This window comes from Coccinella septempunctata, chromosome 1 (genome assembly GCF_907165205.1).
Source record: "Coccinella septempunctata chromosome 1, icCocSept1.1, whole genome shotgun sequence".
Taxonomy (NCBI): Eukaryota; Metazoa; Arthropoda; class Insecta; order Coleoptera; family Coccinellidae; genus Coccinella; species Coccinella septempunctata.
Window position 1 is genome coordinate 9,293,569 of NC_058189.1, and position 15,142 is coordinate 9,308,710.

The 15,142-nt window shown below is 34.9% G+C and overlaps 1 protein-coding gene and 1 long non-coding RNA gene across 2 annotated transcripts; one reads left to right on the forward strand and one right to left on the reverse strand.

Annotated features, from left to right (window-relative positions):
• The first annotated feature begins 1,098 nt into the window (after nucleotides 1–1,098).
• On the forward strand, nucleotides 1,099–1,793 carry LOC123320582. Its single transcript, XR_006538779.1, has 2 exons — nucleotides 1,099–1,462; nucleotides 1,570–1,793. It is a non-coding gene; the product is annotated as an uncharacterized LOC123320582 (long non-coding RNA).
• A 7,581-nt stretch (nucleotides 1,794–9,374) lies between these two features.
• Nucleotides 9,375–10,345, reverse strand: LOC123322627. Its single transcript, XM_044910584.1, has one exon. It carries the CDS (start codon nucleotides 10,343–10,345, stop codon nucleotides 9,515–9,517), a length of 831 nt encoding a protein of 276 aa, XP_044766519.1. The 3' UTR covers nucleotides 9,375–9,514.
• Nucleotides 10,346–15,142: the final 4,797 nt, after the last annotated feature.

Sequence of the window (15,142 nt, forward strand, 5' to 3'; positions counted from 1 at the left end):
CCTACATGCCTCATGTACATGTGTGGATGTACACATCCACTAGATAGAGGGTCACAATTAACGTATACAATCTATTTGGTTGCCAGTGGACAAAAAAATATATAGTGTTGAAATTGATTGGAATTTGCCTCATATTGAACGATTTGTATTAACAAATCGTTGTCTATTAAGGCCACACCAACCTTCTAACCTCACAAAAATTGTGGAGGACAAACAAACGTGTGTACATGTAGGGAAGGGAAAAATGATCAAACTATGATAAAATGCTGCTATGAGGATTGTGGAATACATTGGTTCTGTATAGAACATGTTGTGCTGACCATTGTTCCTGACCTTTCGTTCTGCAGCTTTTGTACGAGTAATTAAGATGGAGTTTAGAGATGGAACGAATATTTTTCCAAAATGTTTTATTAAATATTGTCGAAAAAGTACACTATTTTATTCAAAAGGTGTATTTACAGTATAAAAATATCTTTGGTACAAAATATAACACGTGAGAAAACAAACAGCATAAATAAAATGAGTATAAAAATATTACCAGTATAAGCAGCTCTCCTAATAATAGCATACAAACATTTTTGTCGTCTCCTTGACAAGTCTTTTATATGTGAAGCCAGAGTTGTCTCTTTCTCTCTGTTCTCTGTGTGAAGCTCCTTATGCTAAAATACAGAAAATCCTTCAGAAATACGAAAAATTCTAACACTGTCTCTGTTTCCTCGGCCTCCACATTCAACAACATAACAAGAGAATGGCATAATTACACACTTCCTGCTAAAATACTGTGTGATTCGCCCAAGTTATGGAATACTAGCGACCCAATGCTGATACTGAATATTATACTTCATCTCTTGATGAACATGCTCTTCTGGCATTCACTGAACTACTACCATAGACAACTTATAGATGGGAAACTCTCCTACTAAACGTTTGGAGGTGATTTTAATTTCATCAACACCCACCAGACAGCGCTCGCATCGTGGTTTTCGGTCTTTCGTTACGATTTCCATCATAAAGTAAGTCAAGTGGGTGTGTTCTGTGATTTCCATTTCCTCTGTCTCCAAAGATTATAGAGTTAGGTTTTCTTTGCTCTGTCTCATAGACAACTTAAGTTGTCTATGCTCTGTCTTTCACTGTTGAACTGTCACAGGGGTAACATTGAGTTTTTGGTTAGCCGGGTGAGCGAATATTGGAATATTCTAAATTTCAACATGGAAAGAAATATGAGGTTGAAACCTAAGTGTTGTGTTCCAAATTGTGAGGATAGGACATGCAAGCGTCATCGGTTTCTGAATCCAGAAAAATATCCTACTCTCTTCAAACTTTGGGTGGAAAAAGTGAATAATTCTATCCTAAAAAATAAAACACCACAACAGATACGGAAAACATATCTTGTTTGTGATAGACATTTTCCAGAAAATCAAAAAACAGAGGGCCGAAAAGGACCCGTCCTGGTTTCTTCCTGGTGAGTTGAATGAATTGATATGACATGGATTTGTGGTAACCGAATTGGTTATTACATAACTGTTTCGTTAACTATTTATTTCAAGTAATAAATTAATAAATTTTCAGATGAAAGTGATGATGTTCTGGAAATGCAAGAATGTACGAATGTTCCAGAGATCCATGAAGGCAACAATGATCTGATGATAGGGGAACCTGCTGGCTGTTCAAATTCCATCCACTTATTGAGACGAGGAGCAGTCAAGAAAAGGGTGATGATGAACATTCACGAAAAAATTTTACTGAAAAGACTGACTTATCAGAATAGAAAATATAATGTTTGGTTTTTTCAATTTTCGTTTTTCTTAGTGCCTTTACATGTCCAACCACTCATACTCACTATTATGATAATATATCATTCGAAAAAAATTCGATAAGATCATATTATCATATTTAGATTTAGAATTCAAAATAGGAAATAAATTGAAAGAATCAGAAAGGTGAGGCTATTTTAAATTTTCGCGCCAATTAGTACCATTTATCACCGCCAGTTGGCAGCATTTTTACAAATAACTCTTTCAAGACCCACCAGGGGGCGTATTAAACCCAAACATTAGAGGGAGAGTTTCCCATCTATAAGTTGTCTATGACTACTACCAATGTTGGTATATTAACTAAAAGTAAAATTATATTCTAAATTATGGGTCATGTTTGGGTACACAATACCACAAAAAAATGTGGAGGACAAACAGAAATAAAAATTTGACGTCTATCTGACAGCGGGTTGGAGTGGCCTATTGATAATATATCTGTAATATTTGTTTTGCTATTATGGCTTGCCTTCCTACAAAAAATATAGCAATTCTTATAGATTAACTACTTGGAATAACTTTATTAAGGAGTGATAAAACAATAATCTAGGATTAATATGATTTAAATTAGCTATCTTTTTTCAGAAACTGGCCCTGTGATCGAAAAAAATAGTTCAAAAATCTTCAACTTTAGGTATTTTCATAAAATTCTTCTTATTTTGGAAACGGTACATTTTCGCTGAACTAATATTTGTGTCATTCAATAGTATTTGTTCTACTCCATCGTGGTGTGACGTTTGATTCACTAGTTTTGGGATACCCTGTATGTTGTTAGTTACATGTTGAAAAATGTATATTTTCTTAATCTGACAATTTAAGCGTAACGAAAATGTGTAGGAGGGCGCCAAACTTGCAAAAAAACGTGACGTGTACAGGATGGGCAAAATCCGTTGTCTGCTGAGGGGATCTAGAGAACTATAGCAGCTAGAAGAAAACGGATGACACTTTCTCAAGCTCCTTTTTCATGACTAATCCAAATCTAAAAACAGAATCGGCCTATTATTTTTAGATTTCGAGTTATAAGCAAAAATTGAGATTTTCACGATTCCGAAAAATTCTCATAACTTTTTGGTCTTTGAAGTTACAGATCTGAAACTTAAACCTTTTTAGGCACTTTCATACGTAGAATCTACTGACAATTTTTTTTTCCAATTCAAAAATAACAAATTCGATAACAGTTTGCATTCAAAAAAATGAAAGTTCACCTAATGATTTTGAGCTCATCAGCGTGAAAAAGTGCCTGTAGAAGGTTCAAGTTTCAGATTTGTAACTTCAAAGAAAAAAAGTTATGAGAGCTTTAGGAAATTGTCAAACTCAAAACTCAAAAACGAAGTATCGTAGGAGACTGTGGTTTTCACCATTCTTTGTTTCTCCGAAAATGAGCTCGGAAATGTGTCATCCGTTTTCTTCTAGCTGCTATAGTTTTCGAGATCCTCTCAGTAGACAACGAATTTTGCCCAACTTGTACATTCTCACCGGTGTTTTTTTTCTTACGGGATAAAATGAAATCTGACAGTTTCAGTAAGCCGAAACAATAAAAATTGGACAACAAGACACAAGAATCAGTTTTTTTTTAATAATCTCTTTGGCTTCAAATTGTTTTCGCATTCATTATAAAAGTTGTAGAGCAGAACGTTATTCAGAAATTTTGTCTGAATCAATTTTTTCTACGTTTGAACGTTTTTAAGATGTATGGCGATGAATGTACATTAGACTGGGTTCCTACATTGACCTTGGCCTTTCGCATGTGTGGCTAAGCTCCTCGCCTTTATCGCCCTCTAACAAGAAGACGGTTAAGAGTATGTAAAATTGAAAAATGATTAGAGATACCGAGAGGCAGATATTCTGTGTAAATGCCTTGTAATAATCTTCAAACGTCAGATTAAGACAACCCCCCCTGATTATTGTCAGATTGATGGGTCAACACGTCTGCAACGCCATTAACTATCTGTACGAAAATCTGACACGCTCGAGTATGTACAGGTAAAGATTTTTTTGCATTTTCTGAGGACCGCTGTGACCTTGCCTCAGACCAAATTGTCAATCTCTTGAAAAGTAGCTTTCTTGGGGTCCAATTAACACATCCTCTAAAATTCTGACACGCTCGAAAAAATTTTTTTTTTACATTTTCAACTCTTCATTTTTTTTTACATCTTTGAAAACCTGCAGATGCTTTCCCTTCCGCTGAAAGTGCATACATTATAGAACCTTTTTTCTTTCTACCATCTAATCTTCAAAATCCACTATCGTCGACTCCCCAACTATTATAAAATATGGTATTTCACTATCGTTCGAACTTTGTGTCAAATGTTTGCTTATTTGCCACATAATGAAGGTTATAGGCGCAGCATGTTGATTTTTTAAGAACTCATCAGGCTAAATAGAACCGTTCTGTTTCAGTCACCACTCGCTAATGGAGTAAATAATTTTATCTACAATCAGTAAGTAAAAGTCCGGATAGATCTAGTTGGAATTAAAGCTAAATTCGGATGGGAATTACGCTCAGGGGTTTAGTGCAGAACCATGATCACGCTCCCACAACCACACGCTGATTCATTAGACATTGGTCATCAATTACGTATCTGCGGTCTTACTGTCAGCTTAACCGGACTGACCGCCAAAAGTGAAAAGTCACTTGAAACGATTAATGACAAGTTTAATTGAAGCTTGTGGTCACTGCGCCGTAATCAGCTCGGATTAATTCGGAAGTTAACGACTTTGTCAAGAATTATATTTTCGGGTACCGAAAGGCAATGGTTTATTCGAAGTAGAACATCATTTAAAAAACGAATGAAAACTTTTTTCGTCGACCTGAATAAAAAATGACATTTTACTTAATAATTTTCAAATGAAAAGTCGACTATTTTTGAAGGCGAGTACTTTTCGTACTGATTTACTATTAGTCCGGCTTTCGTCACTGAGCAATATATTAGATCCCAGGGCAATGGACGAGTTCAGTAACGTTTGCCAACCTTGTAAAGAATAGAAAAAACTCTTTTAATGGAAATGTATTTTTTTAAATTATATTTGTGCCTTTCGGTTGCTTTCATCATTTTACGATCCTTGGAATGTCCCCGGCTCTCAAATCCCAGTGATATGAAAGAAAATTTATATTGAATTTGGTTTCATCCATAGACTGAATAATGTCAAAACTCACCTTGAAAATTCAATACAAATTTTTTTTTATATCACTTGGATTTGAGAGCCGGGGACATTCCAAGGATAGTAAAATGATGAAAGCAACCGAAAGGAACAAATATAATTTTTTTAAAATACGTTTCCATTGAAAAAGATTTTTCTAGTATTTAAAAGGCTGGCAAACGTTCCTGAACTCGTCCATTGAATCAATTTTGTGAATACAGAATTTGATGAAAACATAAGTGCTTGTGACAATAACTGTCATTTGATGTTGTCAAATTAATTCTTCACGAAATCGGCTAGATTTCACCAGTGAATTAGGTACGTGGTCTGAATGTTAGTGTTCAGTATAATCAAGAATGGATAGTGATAGCGATATGGATAACAGTAACACTTCACCAGAGCTCAGGGAATTGACCATTATGGACACCTAGATGAGACCATAACTTCTTACTTTCATAAAGGTATGTGAGGTCGACGAAAAAATGTAATATGCGCCTCGGTAAAAACTGTTTATATTGCCTCTGTTGTCTATCCTTGCCTTTACAGGCAACAGACTCCAGACTGGAGTCGTTAGCAGAACATTGCGAAGGGAGAAGAGAAATGTACGCAGATATCTACCTTTGAGTAGCCATGTAGGAGAAAGCTTAGATCGCTCAACGCCAGGTGTCGCATCGATTTATTTAATACTTCGATGCCGCTGCTGGCTTTCAACAAAAGGTCCTCTGCTTCATTCAGTCGGCATCGTTTGGTTGAGTTATGTGGTACTGACTAGCTCAAACAAGAGCGAAACCGGTCTTTTGCTACTTACCATCGTTGTTCGCAAGTTCTCCGTGGTATACTGAAAGTGTAGATTTTTGCCTGTCCGAGTTATGAAAATAAATAAATATATTAGAGCTTGAGAAAACCACTCTATAGGATAGAACAATTATCCAAAATAATCAAAAAATTCATTATACGCATTGCTTGGTGGAGACTGGAATTTTCGGGGTTGATATATCACCCCAGAATTTTCGATTGTGTTATGGGCACGATAAGTATTCACAATTTCACGAATCATCAAAAGTGACCTTCAATATTTTATTCGAAACGAATGAATCATCAATTCATTTTCAACATTAAATATCATTATTAACAACTGAAATTCATCATTAGTTTCGAAAATCAATTTTTTTCTCAGCGAATATTTGTGTTCCATGTGGTAGATAACTAATAGAAAATAGTTTCCATAAATAATTTTCAATTCAATTTTGCAGTTTTAGGAGAACTGCGGCAAGATGTGCGAAAATTCTAATCTTTACATAAATTTTTCAGTTCCATTTCAAATTTGTATGATGTCAGTACCTATCAAAGCTCGTTCGCTCAAGCCGTTTGGTTTGTGCAAGCAACTTGAACGTATGGTCGCAGAGTTTCTGTCGTTCAAACGTCCATTCCAAAAAACCAACCCTATTTTCTACCCGGGCAGACTTCATCTTGAGCGTGTAAACGGGCCTTAATCTATAAAATATGAAAAAGCGTGGCATTTGAAATCGAATATTAAAAATCGTTAAATTGAATAGGTATGAAAGTAAGCCCCGGTTTTAATAGCTACAAACATGCAATAAAAAAAAACAATGATGGCATATCTTCGGTCCTTCAAAAATTTTTTGTTTACAGCTTTCAGAAAGAAGCGACTTTTAAAATGGCTTCGAATAAATTTATGAAAAGAAACAGTCCGTATTTCTGCAAAACCAATTTTGTCAAAGTTTTGTAAAAAGTAAAGAACGTAGAAATGTCCAATACGTGTACCGAAGGCCCATTCTACTACTCGTCCTTTAGAAACTATAGCAAAACGAATCCAATATATCAATGTGCCTTGTCCCCTTGTGATGAAAATATTTATTTCTGCAGCTTTTCATAGTTTCATAAAAAAATATTGTGTATCGAAATAAATGAAAGTGTTTTTCCTATCATATTCTTATTATGCAAAAATTGGTATTTCATGCTTCATATAATAAGTATTTGTTTCCGTGGTTCAAATATGTGGGGGTCAATTCCATTTGTCGCCTACTGATATGTAGCTCTGCTCAGTGACGGCTCGTGCCCATAAGGTGTGGGTCGGCCAGACCCAGGATATACAGGGGAATATCCTGAAATAAAATTAATATCTATTTTTTCAACCAATAACTGAAAATGAAAACGCGGAATCCCACCATAATCTCTGTTTTTCTAAAATTAGATATTGATATATTTTTTGTCGATTAAGTTTCTGAAGATAAGTTGGATAGGGTTGCGGCTAAGGGATGGAAAAAAATATTCAATTTTATTTCCCAAAAATAAATGCAATCAGTAATGACACGTTTTTCAGCATCTTGATGTTAAGTTATTGGTTGAGAAACTACTCATTGATAGAAGAAGAAGGTAATTGAAAAGCAATTGGTGGGTTTCAGTGTCTTCATTTTGAGTGGTTGATTAATATTGAAGAAATATTAATTTTATTCCAAACTTATGCCCCATCCTGTAGATATGGTCTGATTTATTTTTATACAACAGTGTATAAAAGTTTCGTTTTCAATGCGATATAAAGGCTTGTTTTTGGAGAAAGAATGTACTATACTTCTTTGTTTTTGCCCAGCTTTTGAATAATAGTTTTATTCTTCTTCGGTGTCTCTCTGTAAATACCGATAACAAATTTATTACAACACAAAACGTCAATACGAATCAAAATTTTAAGTTCACTGAAACACATCTACAATTTTGATTTTAAGTGAAAATGTACTAATTTTTCCTTTCTTTATTTCACCATTCTTCCTTCTACTGTCACATGATCTTGTGACAGGATGCAAAGTTTGTTTCGATTTGCTACTACTCCAATTATTCAACAATTAAAGAAATTTAGAATCCACTCGAAGAAAACTGATAAACACGTGCACCCCTTTCTCTTATTCTACGACACTGACCTAATTCAATTCATAACATGGGAACAGCGATGCGGATGCGATTCTTATATCCCCACTCCGAGGCTCGGCCGGCCGGCCTACGCGTATTCAAGAAGCTTCGAAATCACCGTGCCCTTATAAATTCACTAGGAATTACGAATTTTTATGGTCAAAAAATCACTAAACTACTCTTATAAGGTCGGAATACCCTTTTTCAAAAATTAACTATTCATTTAATAATAAAAAAATCTAACTATAATTAGGGATATATTATATTTTCATTGACTAAAACTACTCTTAAAAGGTGCGAATACGCTCTTTTCTAAAATAGACATAATATTTAATGATTAACTATTCATTTGATAATATAATATCTTAGAATAGACAATGAGGAAATCTAGAAATATGACAACTAAACGACCAAACCATAGCAAGGTAGGCCCAACTCGTGCTGGCCGACCGTGTATGTATCTAGCAGCGACGTAATACGATGTTCAACTTGGTGATAACTGCGTGCGACGTAGGTGCTGTATAGTACAATAACTTGAAGCGTTTCGCTAGGCTACTGCCGGCTGGCCGACCTAGCGTGTAGCGTGTTTATCGTAAGGTAAGGAAAGAGAACTTCGAAATAAACTAACTCAGGGCGACAGGGGCGTCACGTTGATCGAAATAAGTTGTCGTACGTATTACTAGGGAATTAATCGAGAATTTAATATCGAAATTAATCATTTGGAATAAGTTTTGAAGAATAAAATAATTATAATTATTTTCCATTTCTCGATTATTTTTGGGTCGGCCCGGCCGACCCTGCATACCCGGACGAGCCGTCATTGGCTCTGCTTATATGTAGGTATTTGACGAGGCATCATACAATTATTACCTCACCCTCTCAAATGGCGCCCAACCTGCATATCTGTCTGTCCAGTCACTTCAGATCTCAACATTAACCAGCCAGATCAATTAGATTAATCCACGAATCTCATGAACACCGATGTGCAATTATGGTATTCCATGGGAATAATGAGGTGAACAGACCACATATTTTTATAATTTCTAGGAACTGAGGTTGTAATTATGCATTGTGTTTCCTAACAGGCGAAGATACTATTTTTGCCGATTCGGCTCTGATAAAAGATAAACCCATTTTAAGTTTTCATAATGCGCTGTGCCACCCCTGGAGAAACAAAATTACCTGCAGACTAACAAGTTAAATCTATGACACTACACATCAGTGGATCTTTTAGACAGAGTTGTATTGAGCCAAACTACCCAATTTTTCAAATTTCACAAATATATCAAATAACTCTAAAACGGCGCATTATGCGAGAAAATATAAAGAATACTTTTATTTTACGAAACGTTGAAATATTCATCAGGTAGCGTTCAACTTTGTTCCAAGAGTTGATGGGTTCTTTGAATTCTTGGTATTTTTATGGTACCTACTACGTAATGATCATAATACGAAAACTGGAAGACGTGGATGATATCTTGAGTTCGAAAAAGATTAATCAAATAAATTTTTATTGGATTGAACAATTCACCCAAGTATCATGCTAATCAACATTAAATCTATGTTGTCAGAACGTTCAACATATTTACAGCCTCTTCAAATTTTGCAACACATAACTCGTAACTCATTCACTCAATTTAATTTTGCCTAGCACAATCGGTGAAAATATAATTAGTTCTCACAGCTTTTTTAAACCCCAACTTCTCGAAAAAGCGTATGGAAGGTATATTATCAACGAGAACTGAGCCGATCGGTACACACCCACTTTCTGCAATATGTCTGCTTATGATCTGTAGCATTACTTTACCATAACCTTTGCCACGATGCTCCTCCGCTGTCTGTAGTAGATTGATATGCCCCAGATGGCCTTGAATTGCCCAAGCAAGCAATTCATCATTGTCTTTATTGAAAAGTCCATATCCCCCATTCTGTTCGATGTAAACTGTAATGAATTCATCAGAGTTCTCAAAATTATGCGGCCACAATTCATTAATTTTTTTCGAGTGTTCTCTGGTTAATCCATTCACGTAAGTATTGCCTGGAACAGATACCTCGTGTGATTTCGCTTCCAAAATACTCATCACATACAGAATACTATCCAACTTGAAAAGGATTGTTCTTGGTAGACTGGTAATTGCATCTAAAATCACTTCTTTATAACTCTCACAAATGTTTAAAAAGTAATACTGCTCCGAATGGGAGATCCTTTGTGTCTTCAACAATGCTTCATGTATCTTTTTGTAACTCTTATCTAATGAAAATGGAACTATTGCTTTTGAACGATAGTCTAGGAACACTACAATCGAACCGTCTTCTTTCTTGGAATCTTTTGGCGAAGTAACCGTTATATTTATTCGACTCTGCTTGTTCCACCATCTCAATACCAAATCAATAAGAGTATAAGCGTGGAAGGCTTCCCAAACTTTACTGTACATAATTTTTAGCTCCTCTATCTCTTCCTTAGTCATATCAATTAAAATATCATCACAAATCACTGACATACTGTCGTAAAAAAAACACTGTATTCTACTGTTACGTTTCAACTGTTTTGGAGGTGACTACATTTATGGAAATTACATTGAATGCACGATGAACTCCGATAGATAAAGCCGATTTCATCACACAAATATATCCAATTCAAACTGAGAATCTCCTTAATCGACCGACTGATAATGAAATTCCATAACATATTTTATGGATACTCATGTAATCAAGTGCGACGCTTATAAAAAATCTTACCTGATGAATAAAACTACTATCAGGAATGATTTTATATCATGCATTCTCGGTGTGGGCTACAGGGTAGCACGTACTATTTGCTCAATAAATTACTGGTACACCTACTACTACAATAGAGTATAAATTCCAGTGATAAATGACCATAATCTAGTGAAGTTAATTCAGATTTCAAAGAGTCCTAAATATTTTGAGGAATTAATATAATTTTGTTATCAAGCATCTTCAATTCTTCCTCAAATGAAAACAGTTTCAACATATTTGTATTGAAAGAAAAAAAAATATATACAATATAAGTATTAATTTAGGCAATGTAGAATGCATCATACAATCTTCTGTAAAACTTGAGCAAGTTCTATTAACTCTCTTCACAAACCTTTTAGGGCTTTCACTCCCAATCTCTGAAACAAAATCAATTAAAAATGAAATCAACGATTTGCTCCTGCGTGAATTCTTGCACTAATTTGTCAGGAGCAAATTAACTAGAAAAAATTGTTGCCTGACAATGAACTCAAAATAAATAACGTTGAAACTATAATTCTTCGTAACGTTTCGGAGTCTATATCAGACTCCTTCATCAGACGAAAAAATCTACTTTTGAAAATCTTCTGGAATTGTCGCTTTTTGTCTGACATTAATTGTCAACACACAGAAACAGAGACTGCACAGAAACGTTGATTCATTTAATTTTGAAATTACCGGATGACAGTTCCTTCTTTAATAAATTGATCCAAATATGATCTATTCCTACCGAACAATTTGCAAGAATTCACGCAGGAGCAAATCGTTGATTTCATTTTTAATTGATTTTGTTTCAGAGATTGGGAGTGAAAGCCCTAAAAGGTTTGTGAAGAGATGCAAAATCCTCCCAAAATAAATTTCAATCGATATCTGAAGTTCTATTAAACAAACAAAACAAAATTCGGAATATCTGACTTTCCATTTTCACAACATTCTGTGATGACAATAATTCTTGAAGCGAATATACAGTGTTTACAGTATAGAATAAATTCATTTTCTCGCACTGAGATTGAAAAAAAAATGCTGGAACACGTCGACCTACTTTTTAAGAGGGGCACATCTTAGGTATATTACCTTGCGTCTAGCTTCACCCCCTGAGTGGGGGTGAGTGAAACCCCTAGTTTTTGTAATGGGAAGGGGGGTCAAAATTCCCAATTTTATTAGTACTCACCACCGCTCAGGGGGTGAAGCTAGAGGCAATATAATATGTCTGAAATGTGCCTTTCTTAAAAAGTACATCGACATGTTTGAGCATTTTTTTTTTAATCCCAGTACGAGAAAATGAATTTATTCCATACTTTATGTACATACCTTAGGTTGAAACTAGTGTTTTACTCATTATTATCATATATTATTACAATTATTCTCAAAGAATCAATTAAGATCTCACAATGCAGCAGTCATGTTACAGTTTAACAAACGAGCAGAACAATCGATCAGGAAACATTTCGAAAATCCTTAACAAATGTCGTCAAAAAAAATAAAACAATAGGGTATTTTCCTAATTTTCAAAATAGGTCCTTTCGTTTGCATAAAAAGTGTAGCACTTCTCTACACTCGATTTTAGTATTCGTTTGCTGATTGAATTCACAAGAGTGTAGAGGAGGTGTGGTTTAGTACATCTCCTTTTGACTATGTGTAGATACACTACACTGGTGTAAATCAAATCGAGTGTAGAGAAGTGCTACACTTTTTATGCAAACGAAAGGACCTATTATATGTATGTCATTAAATTCCTTATAACTCAAATATATCGAAATATATTTTTTTCGAATTTTAACATATTGCGTTTTGTCTTTATTTACTTACGAAAATGCTGATTACAAAAGTGCTCTCTTCTTATGAACATTCTACGTCATTTTCACAATCCGGCAAGGCCCAGCGAATCAATTAGTGGTCACGAAAGTTTTCTGATCACCATCCATCATCAAGTCCATGCAGCCTAGTTTTGTGATAAACGACAAAGTTGTTCATCACCAATCAATTCAAAAGTGACTTCCTTAGATTTTAAAAGTTTAGAATGTAAGCATATGCTTACAATAAACAACTTCTAAGTCGTTCATCTCAAAACTAGGCTGCAGGGACTTGGTTCACTTCAGCTCTGAACCCCTCAAATATCAAGTTTGGTGATCACATTTGACAAGGAAAACAAACAATGCAAAATGTCAAAAAATTACACAAAATGTCATCGTTTTTAAGAAGGTATTCGCGAATCCAATTACCGTTGAGGGCGCTGCGAAATGAAAACAAACTTCGACGTTTGTCAGTACTCTTTTCGAGATTTGTACGGCCTAACAGAGTTTTTCTAGTAAATCAAGATTTTTATCGGAAATATTGGAAGTGAATTGATTGATTTAGTTTCGTAAAGAAAGATTAACATTCTATGGAAATACCTACTTTCAAATGAAAGGAATGAAGGCAGAGGGCGTCTAGATTTTTGGATTCGCCAATAGACGCAGATTACAGAAAGAAAATTTTGTAATCTGTGGACATTGAATTCTATATCTTTTTGATCAGTTCCATTGTTGACGAATTAACAAAAATTACTAGACATTAGTAAACATTCTACTTCACAAGCTTTTACATATTCAAATATTTATTAAGTTGCGAAGGATATATTCCTGAAATTTCTGAATTTTGAAGCGAATGCTTTACGTGTTTGATAACTAATGGAAAAGGGTTTCCATAAATAATCTTAAATTAGATTTTAGAGTTTCAGGAAAATTGCCAATTGTGAGCACAAACAAAGTAGACGTCAAAATCTGATCGACAGGAACATACAAATCAAAAATACGCAGGCGGACACACACACGATCAGAAAACAGGAAAACATGACAAAGTCAAAGTCGGAAAATATGAGACCAGTGGCGGCGCGGCAGAGAGTAACATAATTACTCTCAAAAAAACCATCCATGTTGTCAACCACATTTTAACTAAGTTATTTCCCCCTCCTCTGTTGTTTCCATAGACTTATAATACATGGACTCACTGTCACGTAGATCGAGAGGTTGGGTGCATTAAAGAGAGAAGAGCTTATGCGTTCTAATCGAATAAGAAAGAGATGAACTGATTCCGTGTGGGCAATGTCAAAATCATATGATGGATATAAACAAATATGTGACGCAGACGTTGCCAACAAGTTGTTCATACGTTGATTATTATTCACATTATATTTATTCTTGAATGAAACTCACATAATTTTTGTATTTTCCATTTTGAAGGAATGTTAAGGAATTCCTGTTTGCCTTCTCGGAAGCTTGTTGAACATTTATTATGGAAAATTTTCACAATTTTCGCAGACTTTGCCCACAAGGTGTTGATACCTTGATTATTATTCTCATTACATCTATTCTTGAATAAAACTCACATATTTTTGGACATAATTCATTTCGAAGGAATGCTATGGAATTCCTGTGTGTCTTCTCGAAAGCTTGTTGAAAATTTATTAAAGAAAATTTTCGCATAAACTTGTGTTCTCTAACCTTTTGACAGCTTGCCCACAAACTCTCCATCTTATTCAACCTACCGACCTCTCTTTCACAGGTGGAGTCCATGTTATTATAAGTCTATGGTTGTTTCCAACAACAAATCAAAAAGTCTCGGAAAATGGTGGGTCCGGAGTTACACGGCCTACTGGAATGTCAATAATTCTTGAAGGACTGTATCTGAGGAAATGGAACCAATTTTATCTTCACATTGGACAATTATGACATCGCCAACGTTTTGTCCTTTGTTCCTTGAAAAAGCAACAAATTTTTTCTGAAATGTTGTCTTATTTGAAAATAAAATCTGTATAATTCCCTGAGATATTTTATTTTATTTTGTCAACATGAACACGAACACTGATGAATCTGTTGAGTCCCTCTTCATAAAAACAAAAAGGAATTTTTTATGCAGCTGAAGTCACACAATCTCATGGTTTGCTGAAGCACACTGATAGTTCAATACTAACTGCAGGAGCGGTTGCAGTATAATCTATTATTTACTCAAAATTAAATGCGAGTACACTCTGACGATGACGTCGAAGGTACAACGACACATTGATTGAAATTGATCACTCATTTACGTATACAAGATAAACCAGAAATCGAATACAACAAAAATATACTTGTCATGCCTATTCAAGACTGCCGCACTTCGAAATTAAAATACCGAGAACTTGAAGCACTGAAAAAAACAACAGCGATCCTAACGCATTAAACCCGCTTTCTGCATCCTTGAATCGAAGCATACAGAGTTGTTAGCACTACGTGTGTAATATTATCAGAGGAAATTATAATGTAGAACTGCAAGCGGAATCCCGATGAGCAAATTATATCAGATAATTATGTGGAAGAAATAGTATCATTTGGTTAATTCTGATGAATTGAGCCACTTTGGTAGTGTTTCATTGAAAAAAGACCAATAGGACACTGAAAAATCGCCACTTTATGAACCGACGGTTTTAAGGTCCCATAAATCAAAAAAGATATGGTGGTAACCTTCATCAGAATTCTCAGCTCAACTGT

Bases quoted from the DNA above. Each gene is read 5' to 3' on its own strand.
- LOC123322627 (XM_044910584.1), bottom strand. From the start codon at position 10,345: ATGACTAAGGAAGAGATAGAGGAGCTAAAAATTATGTACAGTAAAGTT.